This window comes from Equus asinus, chromosome 4 (assembly GCF_041296235.1).
Source record: "Equus asinus isolate D_3611 breed Donkey chromosome 4, EquAss-T2T_v2, whole genome shotgun sequence".
NCBI lineage: Eukaryota > Metazoa > Chordata > Mammalia > Perissodactyla > Equidae > Equus > Equus asinus.
In genome coordinates, this window is record NC_091793.1 from 42,933,941 (window position 1) to 42,949,966 (window position 16,026).

General features: G+C 45.0%; 1 protein-coding gene across 2 annotated transcripts in view; it reads left to right on the forward strand.

Moving 5' to 3' along the window:
- STAB2 (stabilin 2) overlaps window positions 1-16,026 on the forward strand; it is a 147,812-nt gene that overhangs the window by 43,992 nt on the left and 87,794 nt on the right. For both annotated transcript variants that reach the window (XM_014865791.3, XM_070507167.1), the window contains exons 13-21: window positions 559-702; window positions 1,100-1,156; window positions 1,309-1,434; window positions 5,893-5,946; window positions 6,253-6,333; window positions 8,325-8,477; window positions 11,423-11,485; window positions 14,203-14,289; window positions 15,120-15,206. In XM_014865791.3, coding sequence (XP_014721277.3) covers window positions 559-702; window positions 1,100-1,156; window positions 1,309-1,434; window positions 5,893-5,946; window positions 6,253-6,333; window positions 8,325-8,477; window positions 11,423-11,485; window positions 14,203-14,289; window positions 15,120-15,206 — 852 coding nt within the window. The remainder of the gene's footprint in view (window positions 1-558; window positions 703-1,099; window positions 1,157-1,308; window positions 1,435-5,892; window positions 5,947-6,252; window positions 6,334-8,324; window positions 8,478-11,422; window positions 11,486-14,202; window positions 14,290-15,119; window positions 15,207-16,026) is intronic.

Below are 16,026 nucleotides of genomic sequence, written 5' to 3' on the forward strand. Positions count from 1 at the left end.
GGACGGACAGATGGTTAGATAGATAGTAGATGACAGGTATATAGATAGGAAAGTAGGTAGGTAGGTAGATAGATAGAGGAAGATGTGGCTTCCTTTCTCACAAGGACATTCATTCATTCATTCACTCAACAAATATTTACCAAGTCTGTAACTTGTAGGAGCCACATGGGAGGAAGAAGGAATTAGTTTCAATTATTTGTTTCACAAATATTTTTTATTGTGTGCAAGACACTAAAGTAGGTGACGGATTTGCAGTAAATTGAATAGTTTTTCCCTTTTATAGCTTGTAGTCCATTGGAGAAGAACTTTAGAATGCTTTATTCACATTCAGCATTTGATAGTCATCAGTGATTTCACACATTATCTCATTTGATCTTAATGAAAACCCTGTGAAGTCAACCAGGCAGATAACATCATCCCCATTTTAGGATAAGTGACTTATCCAAGATCACACAGCCAATAAATGGCAGAACCCAAGGACTCAGGACTTCTGATTTCGAATCCAATGCTCACTCCTTCAAGGACACCACATTAATTTTTTTTCCCTTGGTGTTTTAGGACAATCGACTAAATCTTAAACTCTATGGAGGCAAAAGGAAGGTAAAAATTATAGAGGGGAACATAGTCGCTTCCAACGGGCTCCTGCACATCCTCGACAGAGCCATGGACAAGATGGCGCCCACGTTTAAGAGCAACACTGAGGTGAGATATTTCAGGTAAAAGTGATTTCAACCCAAATCCATCTTCCTGTGTTCCCTGGAGGGTCACATCCAAGAAGAAAGTGCACACCAGTACTGTGTGCTTGTCCTTCATTTGTATTAGGACCCAAACCATGGGGAAGGAGGGGGCGGTCCTCGCTGCCATAAAACTCATTCCCTCTGACCTATTTGATGATGGCCAAAGACTATTTCAGAACATGCAAGTCTGAACTACTGTTTCAATAACAACAGGAAACATTTGTATAATGTTGACCTCGTCCTTTTACGTCTATCCACACTTACAGACAAACTCTGTCATCAGTCTTTTAATGTTAGGATGTCTATTTCCTAAACCACTTATTTTTTTTTTACTAATTTTTAAGCAAAATGTCTCTTTTTAGAAACCCATAATGACAATGCTACAGCCAAGGTACAGCAAGTTCAGATCTTTGTTAGAGGTATGTATTTTTCATGAATTTCTGGAAAGTGTTTTATGCTCATTTTTTTGTAAAATTAGCAGAGGTGTTGATTATAAATACTTGCTGATAAATTACTTTAAATATTTGTCTGGGGTAGGCTGCAGATATAAAATTTCATTTCTCAAATGCAGGAAACCAAATTGGGACATGCCTTAGATGAAGATGGGGTTGATGGACCATACACCATTTTTGTTCCAAGTAATGAAGCATTGAATAACATGAAGGATGGCACTCTCGATTTCCTTCTTTCTCCAGAGGTATTATGTCCTATTTACTCCTATGGCGTCATGTCACCATCACTACCTCGGTCCATACAGGTTTTTTCTAAACTAGGGATGGCAAATAAATAACACACATATCACCACCTATTTCCCACAACCAAGGCAGACATCATTAATCAATCGCAGTTCTCTGGAACGAGCCCAGAAGTGGCTCCAGTCTCCTCGATAGAGTTCTAAGCAGCTACGACCAGCCAATCAGATAGGGCACAGGAAACAAATTTATTTGCAAAGCCAGGTATAAATAGTTGTTTTGATTTGTCCTGACTTTTCTAATATTTCTCAGTGGCAAAATTAATATTTTAAGTTCCCTACGAACTAGAAAATGAAGACTAAACGAGGCCATTCTGGGCCAGGTCTAGGCTAAATTTAAAAGGAATACATGCTATTTTAAGATGCTCCAGCCTTTCCTTTCTATCACTGTCATCTCTCTCCATGATAACCCTCTCCTTATATATCATAGCCTTCAATTCTCTCACTTTCTCTTTTAGAAAGGAGATTTTTGGCTCCTTCACACTAGGATGTAAATGACTGAAACCATTTAAAGTGTTTTCTCTCCCAGAAATAACAGCCTTAAACTGAAGAGAAGGATAGCTAATAATGGAATTTTCTTCATTAGAATTTCAAATGGTGGAATTACATGAGGGGCCACAAGCTTTCTTCCAGAGCCCTGAAATCATGCCGCCATCTTGGCAATGGTACAAGACTACCTATGGCCTCATAGGTCAGTGTGGATTATACAGAATGGAAGGATCCAGATCTTTTAGGGTAGTGATTCCCAAACTTTAGTATGCTTAGCAATAACCTGTGGAGCTTATTAAGTAGGCAGATTCCAGAACCTTTCCCCAAGCATTCTGAATTAATGGCACTAGAATGTGACCCAGAAATAGACATTTGGGTAAGCACCAACTTTCTAACTCAGGTGGCCCAGGCCATACTGTTTTTGGAGCCCTGAAACTTGTTGCCTGTATTGTTTAGAGCTTCACATGGATAGATCCCTCTCTAGAATACTTTCAGGTGTCTACAAAGATATCTTGCTTTCAGAAAACTTTGTATTAAAAAGATGTGTATTGAGGAGATAAATCAGAAGGAAATCTCTTACCCTGCAAACAGATATTCAACATATTAAAGGATTTTCTACAGGTTTCTATTTAAATTCTGGATTGCCCAGTGTCTTCAACGTAGGATGTTGTTTTAGAAATACGATTCACACTCAAGTTTTCTGAAACCTAGCTATTACAGAAAAACTGTTATATCTCTCTTTAGAACTCACACTCATACTTAATTTTAAAGCCAAAAAGTAATAATGCTCCCCTGGGAAGTATTAAAATCCTGAGATTATATGGCCTCTCTGCGTGCATAGCTTTTAATTTGATTCAGATTTTTTTTTAATAATCATAAAGGAGTCCTCAGACACCTAATCAGGTACACTTAAAAATTAAAGCAAAACCTTTTATCTAGAATAGAAAAGATCAACTTCCCTGCTTTTCTGTCAAGCACCTTTGCTCAGAAAGTTCTCCTCTTTCTCCTCCCTCAAAACTCCTTCCGGTGACGGTGACAGTGACGGCCGGAGCTGGCTCACGCAGGCTCTGGGGAATAGATTGTGTGTACCTCTTCCCAGCTGCATTCAGCGAGATCGCATCGGTAGCTTGAAATCAGCCTGTGATGATTTACACTGTAGAAATTGGCCAACACTATAAATCAGGGCTTATTTTTCTCCCCGCAGAACTAATGGACCAGCACAGCACTGCTCCTGGCTCTCAAGCTCCTTTCTCTCAAAGGCAGTATCCTTCTGCCCACAAAGAATAGAAAGATTCGTCTCCTTGTTCTGAGTCAAAAACTGCTTTTCCACTTCAATTTCTTGGTGAGGAGTGGAACAATCATTTCTGCCTCTTTCTCAGGTCCAAAGCCTGTGTAGGTTAAAATTCCTCCACTAACGGGAAGTTATTTCTCTCTCTACCCATCTTAATAGCGTCCTTTAGCTCTATTTTCTGGGAAGAACCTCAGCCAGAGACAGCAGACTCCCCATCGACTATGCCAATGAACTGAAAAATAAACTGGTTTCACCAGAAGAATGGTTTCTCATTCTGACTTTGAAATGCCATGTTTCTTTTCCAGTGTAGCTTTCTGTTTCTCCCTGAAGCAAACTTTCAGTCCCGAAACCGTGCCACCCCCTCAGAGACCACAGCCATTGAGTACAAGCCCCGGGTTATGGCTTCATCCCTGAACTAGACAGAAATAAATGCAAAGCCAGCGAGAGACTGGCCGTTGCCCATTCACAAATACCTTGCAAGTAAAATAAGACAAAGGAAGGTGAATTTACAGAGTTCAAGGTCATAGTTACAATTTGTCAGAAAAACACTCTTATTGTGGCTCGGGTACCAAAAGGCTTGTTTGTTGTTGTTTTTACCTAAAACTGCGGGGAGGAAGTGAGTGTCCTCATAAAGAAAAGAATGCTTACACCACAGGCTCTTCAACAATGGCATCTGGAAGCACGTCCTGTCACCCAGAGCCATCCTGGACTGAATTCTCACTGAATGATGGCCCCTAGCCAGCCAGGGCAGCAGGCACACACAGGGGTGGGAGTGAGGCTGATCAACTGCTTTGTCCCTTTCAGTCTCCCGTTCCTTATAAAAAGGATCCAACGTCAATTAATTCTTGAGGCTTCAGAAGTGGATTATCCAGTGGATGAAGCCTTTCTTATAGAATCGGAGGCTGGAATGGGTCCATACCAATCCCTTTATTTTGCAGGTGAAACAGACTAGAGGAGCTCAGTGGCTTGCTCAAGGTCACACAGGAGCAGAACCAGTATCAGAACTCAGGTTCCTGAGGTCCAGCTCACTGCTCTTCCCAGGACACCTGCCCTCCTCCTTTTAATTTATTGGCACAATGTTTATGCAGGGCCTGCTGTGTGCCCCATACTATGCTGGCTGGAGACACAGCGATTTATAAGCCAGACAGACCCACTCCCTACCTTCTGGGAGTTTGAAGTCCAGTTTGGTCTGACATTTACCAGCAGTCCCTGCGTTTTCTCACCCCTTCTGCCACTGAGCATCCAAGCTTGTAATAGCATTGCCTCTGCCTGCAAGTCCTCACTTCTGGCTGTCATAAAGTAGCTGTAAAGGGGAGTTAAGACCCAGAGGCAAAGTGACTTGCTCAGGGTCACATAGGAACAGAACCAGGGCTGCAGAAAGCATCGCTTCCAGGACCAGCTAACAAGTGGTCAACTTCAACATTCTTATTAGTAACCCTGCCCTCCACAATGCTGTTGGCTTATAGATATGGTGGCCATACCATTTATCATCCACACCAGGACAATTCTGAAAGTGAATGGGGCTGCCAGGACAAAAGGTGTAAACCAGGGTTATATCAGACAAACCAGGATATGTGGTCACTCTACTTATAGGTAATGCCCTAGTGTAGGGACCAAGGGCACAGGCAGGGAGGAGTCTGGGACAATGGAACTCAAATTCAGCAGGGCTTTCTTCCCACCTGGAACATCATGCTGTTGGAATATGTGCCTAGAATGATCTTTGTGGTTATTATGATCTTGATTTGTGGTCCTTCACCTTTCCAAGCCAGAGTGATCATGACTGGGCCCCTTAAGTAGCAGAATTCAAGGGCTATGAAGCTTGTACCTCCCGGCTCTGACTCCGCTAGGAGATTGCAGACATCTGCAGCAGACCACTGCTGCCACCGCCTTCTTCCCTCAGAGAAAGGTCCTCGTGCTCCTCAACTCTGTACACTCTCTCCAGGACACCCTATGGGCACTGCTCCTTCTGTTTATAGTCCCAAGACTCTCTTTTTTCCTCCACTGCTGCTTCAGTGTTCTGGAGCATGAGAAATCTTGGAAAGGACTTTGAAGGGAAGATGACTACCTATCATGGGAGCACAGAAGGAGAAGGTGTCCTGAGCAGATATTCCTAACAAGCACTGTATTCCTGAATAACCAGCGTGTGGTCTGACAAGCAGACATTTGTTTATGGAGAAAGTGAATCCTAAACTGAGGCTATCTTAGAAAATCCAGAACGTAGCCTTAGACTTTCAGAGAGGTCCTGGAGCAGAGGGACTGAGAGCTTGGGCTAATTCTTAGGCTTGTATCCCAAGTTAGCTTAGGGACCTTGGACATGTCTTCACTACACAGTGTTATCACATATAAAATGAGTCAATAGTCACCCCTACCTCACAGGGCTGTTGGGAAGATTAAATGAGACGTGCATATGTTTTCAGAACAGGCCCAGCCACAGAGTAGGAATTTGGTGAATGTTAACTATTTGGGTAATGGGATTTTTCTCACCCTGGATGTCCCAATAGAGAGGTTATGGGTCATTTATTTTTCTTGACTAAGTGTCCAAAGTCATTTGAGGAGGTCCCCACAAGAAGGGGGACAGCTGTACTTTCTTGATTAACTAAAGAAGTATCTTGATTCCTTTACAGGGATCTCGGAAGCTTCTGGAACTCGTCAGATACCACATTGTCCCATTTACCCAGGTTGGCCCCACTTTCCTGGCCTATATTTTTCCCTGCTTTCAAGATATCTGACTTAGTCTTATATTGTGATATTTGGTGCTAGAAAATATATGACAATTGCTCTTTGTGGCTCCAAGCATATCCTTAGCCATGAATAAGAAGCCCATTATCAAAGAAATTGTCAAAGCCACAAGAACTCATGACATCAAAGCTCCCATTATTTATTTCATAAACTTTCAGGCTATTCTTTCCAGTGAGGACTTTATGAAAGCAAGGTTCCGTGCGTTGCTCTAAACATCTCCGTCTGTTGTTCTCTTCTCGTTGCAGCTTGCAGTGGCCACTCTCATTTCAACCCCTCACATTAGGAGCATGGCCAACCAGATCATACAGTTTAACACCACCGACAACGTAGGTGAAAATGCTATTGTGGGTATCATTGCTCATGTGCATTTTTGCCCTGCTTATGATTATTCATCAGCTTGCCCTACCTCTATGTTGACACACAGGCTTAAAATCTTCACAATTACTTATTCATTTGTTGCTTTTTTAAGCAAATATCAGCTGATCAACTGTATGTATGAGAATCTGAACTATATCCCAAGGAAAAAGCTATGAAAAAGCCAGGCTTACATCCCAGCAAGGAAAACAGACTTTAAATAACTAATTAGATGACCAATTAATTATTTAATTACAATTGAAATAAGTGCCACCAAGAGGAAGTTAAGAGGACTGTGAGAGCACACAACAGGAGGAAACTGAGCAAATCTGGGGGTCTAGAGGTCCTCAAGGAGGGGGTGATGCTTTAGCCAAGCTTCAAAGGATGAGTAGAGTGAACTTGAGCAGAGATGAGTTGAAGAGAGTTCCAGGCAGAAGAGAGAGCATGTGCAAAGGCCCTGAGGTGGGAAGGAGCACGACTTATTTAAGAAACTCAAAGAAGGCAGTGTTATTCAGCTAATTCCCTGGGGTTATAATATCAGCAAGTCTGGCAACATAGAGATTATGTCCCCTGTTGACTCATTGTTGATGGTGATGGTGATGACCATTCATCCTTTCAGCAAATATCTACAGAGTGCCTACTATATGCCAGACACCATTCTAGGTCCTGAAGGTAGACCAATGAGAAAACATATGAAAGTCCCTGGTTGCATAGAACTTTCATTCTAATACATAGGAGAACAGACAATAAGCAAATTAAGTAAGTAAAATATATCATATATTAGAGAGCAATTAAGTGCTAAGACAAAAAACAGCAAAGCAAGGACAGGGAATAGACAGTAGGGATGGGTTGACATTTGAGATAAAGTGCCCAAGAAATCCTCAGGGAGAAGAAAACATGTGAGCAAAGACCTGAAGGGAATGGGAGAACAAGTAGTGTGAATACCTGGTGAGAGAGCACTCCAGAGAGAGGGCACAGCAAGTGCAAAGGCACAAAGCGAGGAACATGCCCGACCTGGTTGAGGAACAGCAAGGTCACCGTGGCTAGAACAGAGGGAGAAAAGGGAGAGAGGCAGGAGAGGAGGTCGAGGCAGTAAGAGAGAGTAAGAGAGATGGGGTCAGGTCACACGTGGCCAAGGACTCAGAGTGAGGATGGACGCTCTTGCTTTTAATGAGATGAGAAGCCATTGGAGGATTTTGAGCATTGGAAGGATATGGTCAGACCTACATCTTGGGAGACTGGTGAGGAGAAGATTGCAATAACCCAGAGAAGAACGATGGTGACTCAGACCAAGGTGTTAGCAGAGACACAGTAAGAAGTGGTTGACTTCTGACAGTTTTTGAAGGTAGAGCCAGCAGAATTTGCTGACAGATTGGTTAGGGGATGAAGAACGAGGGAGCCAAGAATGACTCCCGAGCTTGTGACTTGAGCTACCAGAAGGATGGAGTTGCCGTTAATAGTGCCGGTGGAGCAGAGTTGGGGGGAAAGTGGAGATTGGAATTCTTTGCTAACTTGTTCATTTTCCACTCTCTCCCCTACCACATAGGCAGGACCTGTCTGGGTTTGTTCACTGATGTACCCCCCCACACCTAAAGCAGAGCCTAATACAAGGTCAATAAATGTATTTGAATGAACGGATCCCCATTTCACCAGAGAAAGGTGAAACAGCCTGCCCAAGGTCTCATAGCAAATATTCTGTCGAGCTGGAATCGTTTTACCCCCTGCCCAGTCCAGCACCTGCAAAGACCATTTCTGCAAGGACATCCGTGCCTGGTGTCCATCAAGAATTCATTTAACAGGTTCATCTTTCCCTGTCAGCCAAGCCCTTCTAATAGAATCTTCCACTCAATGAAGAGTGAGGTGAAGTTGATGGCTCTTTAGAGAGATCGCCACCATGCAGCTCTGCCTGGGGACGGCTGGTGCTCCTGCAGTACAGAATGAAAGATGGCATCCTTCTTTCCAGGGACGGATTCTGGCAAATGGTGTGGCAATGGAAGAAATTGAGGTTGCTGCCAAAAATGGCCGAATTTACACACTGACTGGAGTTCTCATTCCTCCCTCCATCGTCCCGATTCTGCACCACCAATGTGATGAAACGAAGAGAGAGATGAAACTGGTAAGAAAACTAGAAAAACAAATAAGGGCCCCCTGAAGAGCCCCACAGAGCAGACAAGGTTCCTTCCTGTCACAATTCCGAGGAAGCTGCCAAGGAGAGTTGCACCCCAGGAGCCTCCTTCCAGAGGGGTTTCTGTCTTCATGAAGAAGCAGGTAGGCTTGAGGTCCTAGCTCGTGAAATGTGAACCAAGGTTCCTGGGGGAATTTCCACAGTGATACAAGCTGCCCAGGGATATTCATTTCCTAGAGCTGCAGCAACAAATTACCACAAACTAGGTACTTAAAGTGGCAGAAATGTCCTCTTTCACAGTTCTAGAGGCTAGTAGTCTGAAATCAAGGTATTAGCAGGGCTGTGCTCCTTCTGAAGGCTCTAGGGACAAATCCTTCCTGGCCTCTTCCCAGCTTCTGATGCCTCCCGGCGATCCTTTGCATCCCTTGGCTTGTAGCCGCATCCCTCTGATTGCTACCTGTGTCTTTCCATGGCCTTCTCCCCCATGTGTTACTATGTGTCACTTTCTCTTCTTGTAAGGACACCAGTCACTAGATTTAGAACGCAGCCTCATCCAGTGTGATCTCATCTTAACTAATTACATCTGCAAAGGCTCGATTTCCAAATAAGATCACATCCTGAGGTTCAGGGGAACATGACTTTGGGGGACCACTATTCAACCCACGACACCAGAAGAGGTAGCGTCAGTCTCCTGCCTCTTCCTTCCCTGCCCCTGTCACCTGGGACCACCTGCTCCAGGCCCATAGCTTTCCTCTCTCTAAGATGGACTTAGCATAGCACTGCTTCTGGGGAAAATGCTCTGGCCTGGCCACTCAACCACTTTTCGGTGCTTCTTTTCAAATACCAAACTGTCTGTTTGCCCGTGAGCTTATGTACAGGAAATGGGCTTTCCTGTTTCCATGAAACATTTTTGGCTCAGCCAGTTTTATTCAGAGCACCCCAAATTTCAAAACTGCCCATATGATCTTTCCGTTCCCATGGAAACCGTAACCCTGAAGTTGCAGCAATAATAGATCTGGGTCTTTCTTTTCAGGACACTGCAACACTACTTCAATGACTGTTCTCACCATATCCTTGGAAGATGGGTACTGAACAAGGAAAAAGGGCCTCATTTTATAGATTTGATTTCATTGATCCCTCTTCTTGTCGTGAAGGCTGGACGTAGCTAGTGGAGCACCGGGCACAGGATTGTGGCTGATTCTTTTGAGTCTAGATTTCTTAATGGATGTAATGGCTCTGCGATGTTTTAGGCTATTGTGATGGCACTGGTCCTCCGTGCCAGTCACATACCATCTGGGGGATTTGATTCAGTTCTGAGCGCCCCTTTTAAGAGAGGCGGGAATCAGTCTCTCTCCCAGCCAGTCTCTGGCTGTGATTTACATTTGACTCATTCTTTGCAAAAAGTATTAGCAGACGCATCACCTGGCTTAGACTGGGATGAAGATCAGAACAGGCCAGCTGAGAAGAGTCTCATCTCTGATCCCAATGATTAAAATACTAGGAAAACAGGGCTTCTGCAGAGAAGACTCGATAGGAGTCAATAATCAGACTCCTTCAGAGCTCCCGCACCCAGAGCAGCTGCCATTCAAGTCCAGGGAAGGAAGTCTGTGGGGGGACAAGGGCAGCCCTGCCTGCCTGCCTTGCTGTAGGGTTGCTCTGTTCCAGGTTGTTCAAACGCTTGTTCTCCATCTTCCCAAAGCAAAGAATCAAGATGTGGGTTTGAGCCGCAACCCAAAGAATTTTGGTTCAATAAGAAAAAGAGTTTCCCAATAGCTGCCTTAATGGAGTCTTCTTTTACTATTTTCTCCGGGTTAAAGTCAAATCTATCCTCTCTGCAAGGTTTAGGATGGTTTTGGTTAGACCTATTGAAAGAACAAATGCATTCTCCAGGAAGTATTTAGGGCTAGCAAGGAGTAGAAGCAGCTGGTACCTTCTAGAAGTCTCAGTTGTCATCAGGCTGAACCCATAGCCGCCTTTGGGCATGTAGGTTTGGAGTTTAGCAGTTTAATTAATAACTCCCTGTACTAGTTAAGGTCCATGCAGGAAATAGAATTTATCCCGATGGTTCAAACAAAGAAGCTGCTGCAGATGGGTGGGCAGGGCTGAGGAAACAAGCAAGTTATGCTGGGGCATCCAAGGGAAGCAATAGCGTGCAACCATTCCCACCGGGACCAGAGAGTCGAAGAGGGGAGGGGTTGGAGTTACCTGAACCCAGTGAGAGCTGGAAGAGTGGAAGAAGTGATGTCCATCAGGAGCTATAGGGATGGTGCCCAAGCAGAGAGGGAGCAGGGAAGAAATACCTTGACCTTGCTCTCTTCCCACCCACCAATCTCCCGCTGGCGCCTCACGCTGGCAAAGACCAATCAGAAGCTCGCAAGGGAGGCCGGGAGACCATCCTTCAGGGTCTACCTGCTGGAGCACAGAGCCCGGTCGAGAAGGTCAGAGAACGGATCTGGAGAGATTCAGAGGCACACCCCTTTCCTTCCTCCTGAATTCAGAACCAATGGAGCAAGAATGGGAGACTAGAAAGCAGGGAGTCCATGTTCAACTAAGCTAATTGGAGAACAAGGCTTTAAGTGTGTGGCCAATGCTAATAAGTAGTCCCTGGCACAGGTGGACAACTGAAGTCTCCCCTCGGGGGCAGGTGCCTCTCTACACAGCAGAGTCGGTCAGAAGCCTGAGGCCTGTAGCCAGTCTGACTCTGAAAGAGGGAGAGAAAGAAGCTTCTCTGAGCAGGCTCAGTTCCTTCTCCCCAACCCCACAGGCATGGACTTCACTCCTTCTCTCTGGGGAGGAGTCAGGAGCGGGTCAGAGAGAGGCCAGGAGTGTGAGGCTGGTGGAACCCCCTTCACAGGGAGGAAGCACCAGGCCAGACAGGGTGGTCCCCACTCCCTCTTACAGGCCCACCTGTACTGATCCCCTGTCTTTCCTTCCAGGGCACTTGTGTGAGCTGTTCCCTGGTGTATTGGAGCAAATGTCCTGCGAACTCTGAGCCCACAGTGAGTGCACAGCTTCATGAAGCCACATGTCACTCAAGCCACCCCGCTCGTGTGGTTTCTCATCCTTTCTACTGTCCTTCTTAAAAAATAGTAATTCTACTGGGGTAATATAAGATTAGCTCTTAGCCTGTGATCAGGGGGATGGCAGGAAGACAACCCACAGATCTGTGTTTGAATCCTTGCTCATTACCCCTAGGTGAGTTGCTTAGCCTTCGTACTCTAATTTTCTTCATCTGTAAGTAACACTAACAGCAGCAGCAGCGTTAGTATAGATAAAAACCCAAGCACGATACCTAAATCAAGAAGCCACTCAGTCAAGGTTCATTCCTTCTCTATTTTTCCCTCTTAAATAAAATCCAGTGTTTGTGTAGGGGAGGCCAAACTTGACCTCCACCCTCTAGGGGGTCTCCGGCTGAGCCTCAGAATTAAAGTGACGTAAGATACATTAACAGAAGAAAAGTACACAGATATATACATGTACATGGGAGCCCCCCGAAGAGAAGGAAGACCCAAAGAAGTGACAAAACCCAAATGTTTACATAGTAGGTTAAATAAAGAGAGGCAGCTGTGGCAATGTAGCTAAAATGTATGGGGAAGCTACGGGAAGATCAGGTCTGTTTGTACAGATTTTTCCTAGCTTCGGCTCGCTGTCTCTGGTGACAAGATGCTTCTTTTCTCCTGGTACAGGGAGGGCCTCGCATGGGAGTTTATCTCCTGTTTTCAGAAAGAAATGAGGAGATCAGAGTGTCCCTTTTGTATCTGCTGTTTTTCAAGTGCCTTTAGCTCAAAATAATCTTGATGCCAAAGTGGCATATTTGGGGATGGCATATTCTGCCACTCTTCATTCATATTTGCTCTTCCCAAGCATTGCTCTGGAGAGAAATACAAGAAATGTCAAGAAAATGACACTAGGACCATCAAAACCTTTTCAAGTTTGATTGAATTCCACACACATCTATTGAGGATTATAATGCTGGTTCTGGGGGCATACAGATGAATAAGCTACAGGGTTTTTTTGTCTTGTTTTGTTTTTGTCTTGAGAATCTCTGTTCTAAAAGGAAAACGGACAGTTGTACAACAGTTCACGATCATATGCCAGGTACTCTATTAACGGCCAAAGCAAAGTGTTCTAAGGTAAAATTGATGATAGAAATTTCTGCCTATAAGTTTGTCCTAAGAAAGAACGTCCCAACCGGGAGTCATTAACCACTGGAATAGATCACTGAGGAAGGTGATGAGCTCTTTAATGCAATCCTATTATGAAGCATTTAATAAAGGAAAACAGTAAAATTAAATAGACACAGGCGTTCAGGTATTTATTTTGCTGAATGACGCCATCAGCCTTGAGTCCTTCGGGATGCCTCGACCAGGGCGTATGGAGAGGGAGGGGAAAAGAGGAAATCGTGTTGACTAGCATCCCAGTGATCACTGTGTGTGTGCTAGACATTGTTCTAAATGTTTCATGCAGCACATCTATGAGATAGGTATATTGTCGTCATAACCACTGTGTAATCCTGGAACTAAGGCAAAGAAACATAAAACACCTTGCACAAGATCACACAGCTGGTTCATGGCAGAACCATGATCCTATGTTGCCCCAGACCGAGGAAAGAGGAAGAAAAGAGGAAAAAAAGAGAAACAAGACACATGGCTTGGAGTCAAAATTGCCCCCCAGGCTCCCCTGATCTACACTTGGTTAATTATTTTGAGATCCAAAAAGAGGACTGAGTGTTCCTTCCTCAATGACCCCGGAATTCCTTTATATTCTATATAGATCCTATATATTTTAGGATTTTATAGCCCGTGAAGTTCCCATGGCTCTCTTCTTGAGCAAGAGCCAAAGATGAAGGGGTAAACTCGATATCGACATTCATCTAACTTAAAATTTGAGCCAGGGACTGAATGTTTAGGACAAACTTCAGATCAGCATTGTTGTCCCATTTCACAGATTAGGCAGCTGAGGCCCATGGAGACTGCATGACTTGCCTGTGGTATCCTAAAGTCAGTAGGTGGTGAGACCCATTCTCTGGACCTGCCCCTTACTGGCAGTATTCTTTAGAAAAAGTGCTTTAACCTGTCTGGGCCTCAGTTTCCTCATCTATAAAAAAGGGATGAAAAATGTCCACATGGGATTGAAGATTGACGACCTCATATAAGCAATGCGTCTGGCCCTAGTTAGTTCTCAATACATGGTAGCTCTAGATAATCATGAGTGGGCATCAGGGATTAGAGCATGGAAGGGTACCTTAAATCTGCTCCCCACACACACACATGTTCCTAAGAGAAAAACTCAGACTATTGCTATTGTGTTTGCTGGATCTTCTACAAATTAGAGATGGACTCTTTCCTGGCTCCAGAATTTCTATATAGGAGGAGCTTAGGGCTGGCTGTAGGTTGGAAGGGAAGGCTAAGCCACATCCAGGATGAACAGGAAAGTGGTCCCTGATCCATTAGCAATGTCTCCCATGGCATGAGAGGTGGAATAAAGATACATGGGCTCTGGGTTGTGCAAACCCTGGCCTGTATTCTACCAACAAGGAAACAGGCCTAAAGAGGGTGACTAAGCTCTGACTGGGACCCACGTGTGCTGGTGGGATCTAGTGCTCTTTCCTTACGTAAAATGGAACCAGAACATCTAGTGTATGCAGAAACTGAGCAATGCCCAGAGGACTTTGCAGTGTGGACTGCGATGCTTTTTCTCATTGGCTTTCCTCCAGGCACTCTTCACACACAAATGTGTCTACACTGGCAGAACAAGGAGCCTGAAGAGTGGCTGTGCCAGATACTGTAATGCCACTGTGAAGGTGAGGAATGTGTGTAGCCGGGGCCATCTTCCAGGCACCAAGACCCACACAGAAGCCAACAAGGCGGTCAGCTCCAGGGCCACACTCTCAGGCCCCAGGGTCTATGTTGTCACAGCTTGCCTGTGGGGCCTTAGCAATGTCTTCCTGCAGGGGAATTGAAGGGCAGAGTCTCTACACGGAGGCCAGTCACCCCCTTCCCTGCATCCAAGCCTTCCATGGTTGCCTGTTGCTCTTAACATGGAGCCCACTCTGGGTGCCCTCACCTGGCCCACCCTCTGCCATGTCTCTGACCTGTCTCTTCCCCTCATTCCTACCTCAGAGTGTGCACACTTGCCATTCCTTCCTTCGTAATGCTCTTCCAGGTTTTCTTGGGGCTGGCTTATCTTTCGCGTCTCCATTCAACTGTCACCTCCTCCATCACCAGCCAAGCCACAATGACCTCCAGTCTCCTCCCACCTCTGCCCCTACTTGCCTCCACTTCATGATGCAACTTTGTTTTCCCAGCACTTACTACTCTCTGAAATTCCTTTCTTCTTTTTTTTTAAATTTACTGTCTCTTCCCTGACTGGATAGAACATAGGTTCTATGGGCACAAGTTTTCATCTGTCTTGTTCCCATGGGGCCTGAGCCAGGCTGGCCCCCAAGGTCACCCCTCAGTAGATTGGTGGTGAACAGATGGCTGAGCACCAGCCATGCCACATCTTCAAAAGAAAAAGCTCATTGGGGGCACTAATGGTGTTTATGATAATAGTGGAAATTAAAATAGATCTCCTTTGAGGAATTGGCACTCTGCTTGGGGTTTCAAAGGCAACACATATTTTGTTTCTCAGATACCAAAATGCTGCAAAGGCTTCTACGGGCCCGACTGCAACCAGTGTCCAGGAGGCTTCTCGAATCCATGCTCGGGGAACGGACAGGTGACGAGGACAATCTTTGATGCACACTTTTTCATGGATACTGAGGTTGACCTGTCTTAAGTCAAGTCGAAAGATGATTTTTAAAACCACTAAGCCAAGAAGCGATACAATGCCAGCCAACTATTTCCAGGAAGTAAAAGAAACAGATCAGTTACTGAAATAACAGGTGTCAGCAGTAGGAGGAATCTTGGCCGGGACAGGGGTGGGGAGGGAGGAGGTCCATGATGTCGCTTCTAGTCTCTGCTTTCCTGCTGCTGACAGCGTGACCTTGGGCAAGTCAGCAAGGCTCTCTGGACCCACTCTCCTGTGGGAGAGAGCAGAGCTGGCCTGCATTGATCCCCAAGATTTCTCCCACGGTTAAGATTTTATGATACTTGAAAAAAAAAAAATAGCGCTTTCCAGGGATTGCTTTATTTAACCCATCTGCAAAACCTAGTGAACTATAAAGGCCCAAACTCATCCAGCTTGAAGGCTGGAGCTAAACAAATGAAGGTAAAAGTATGTGTGGTTCATATGGGAAAATTATAGATTTGTGCATTTAAGAAACCACATCTAGAATATACCTCTTTCAAGGGGAAGGAAAACTGTGCAACCACACTGGGGACAGCACCAGGCAGATGAGGAGAATAGGACCAGGCTGGTACCCATCAACTACTATAGCCGGGTGGTCAATACAAATCCAACCTGGAGACCGCTGGGGAGACGGCAGGTAAAATGCTCACCCCCAAAGTGGGAAACACAGTGGTGTCCAAGCGGATGAAAATCTGGAGAGGAAGGCCAGCCTTCATTCTGAAGGTGGGTGGCTTATCATGCCATCCCT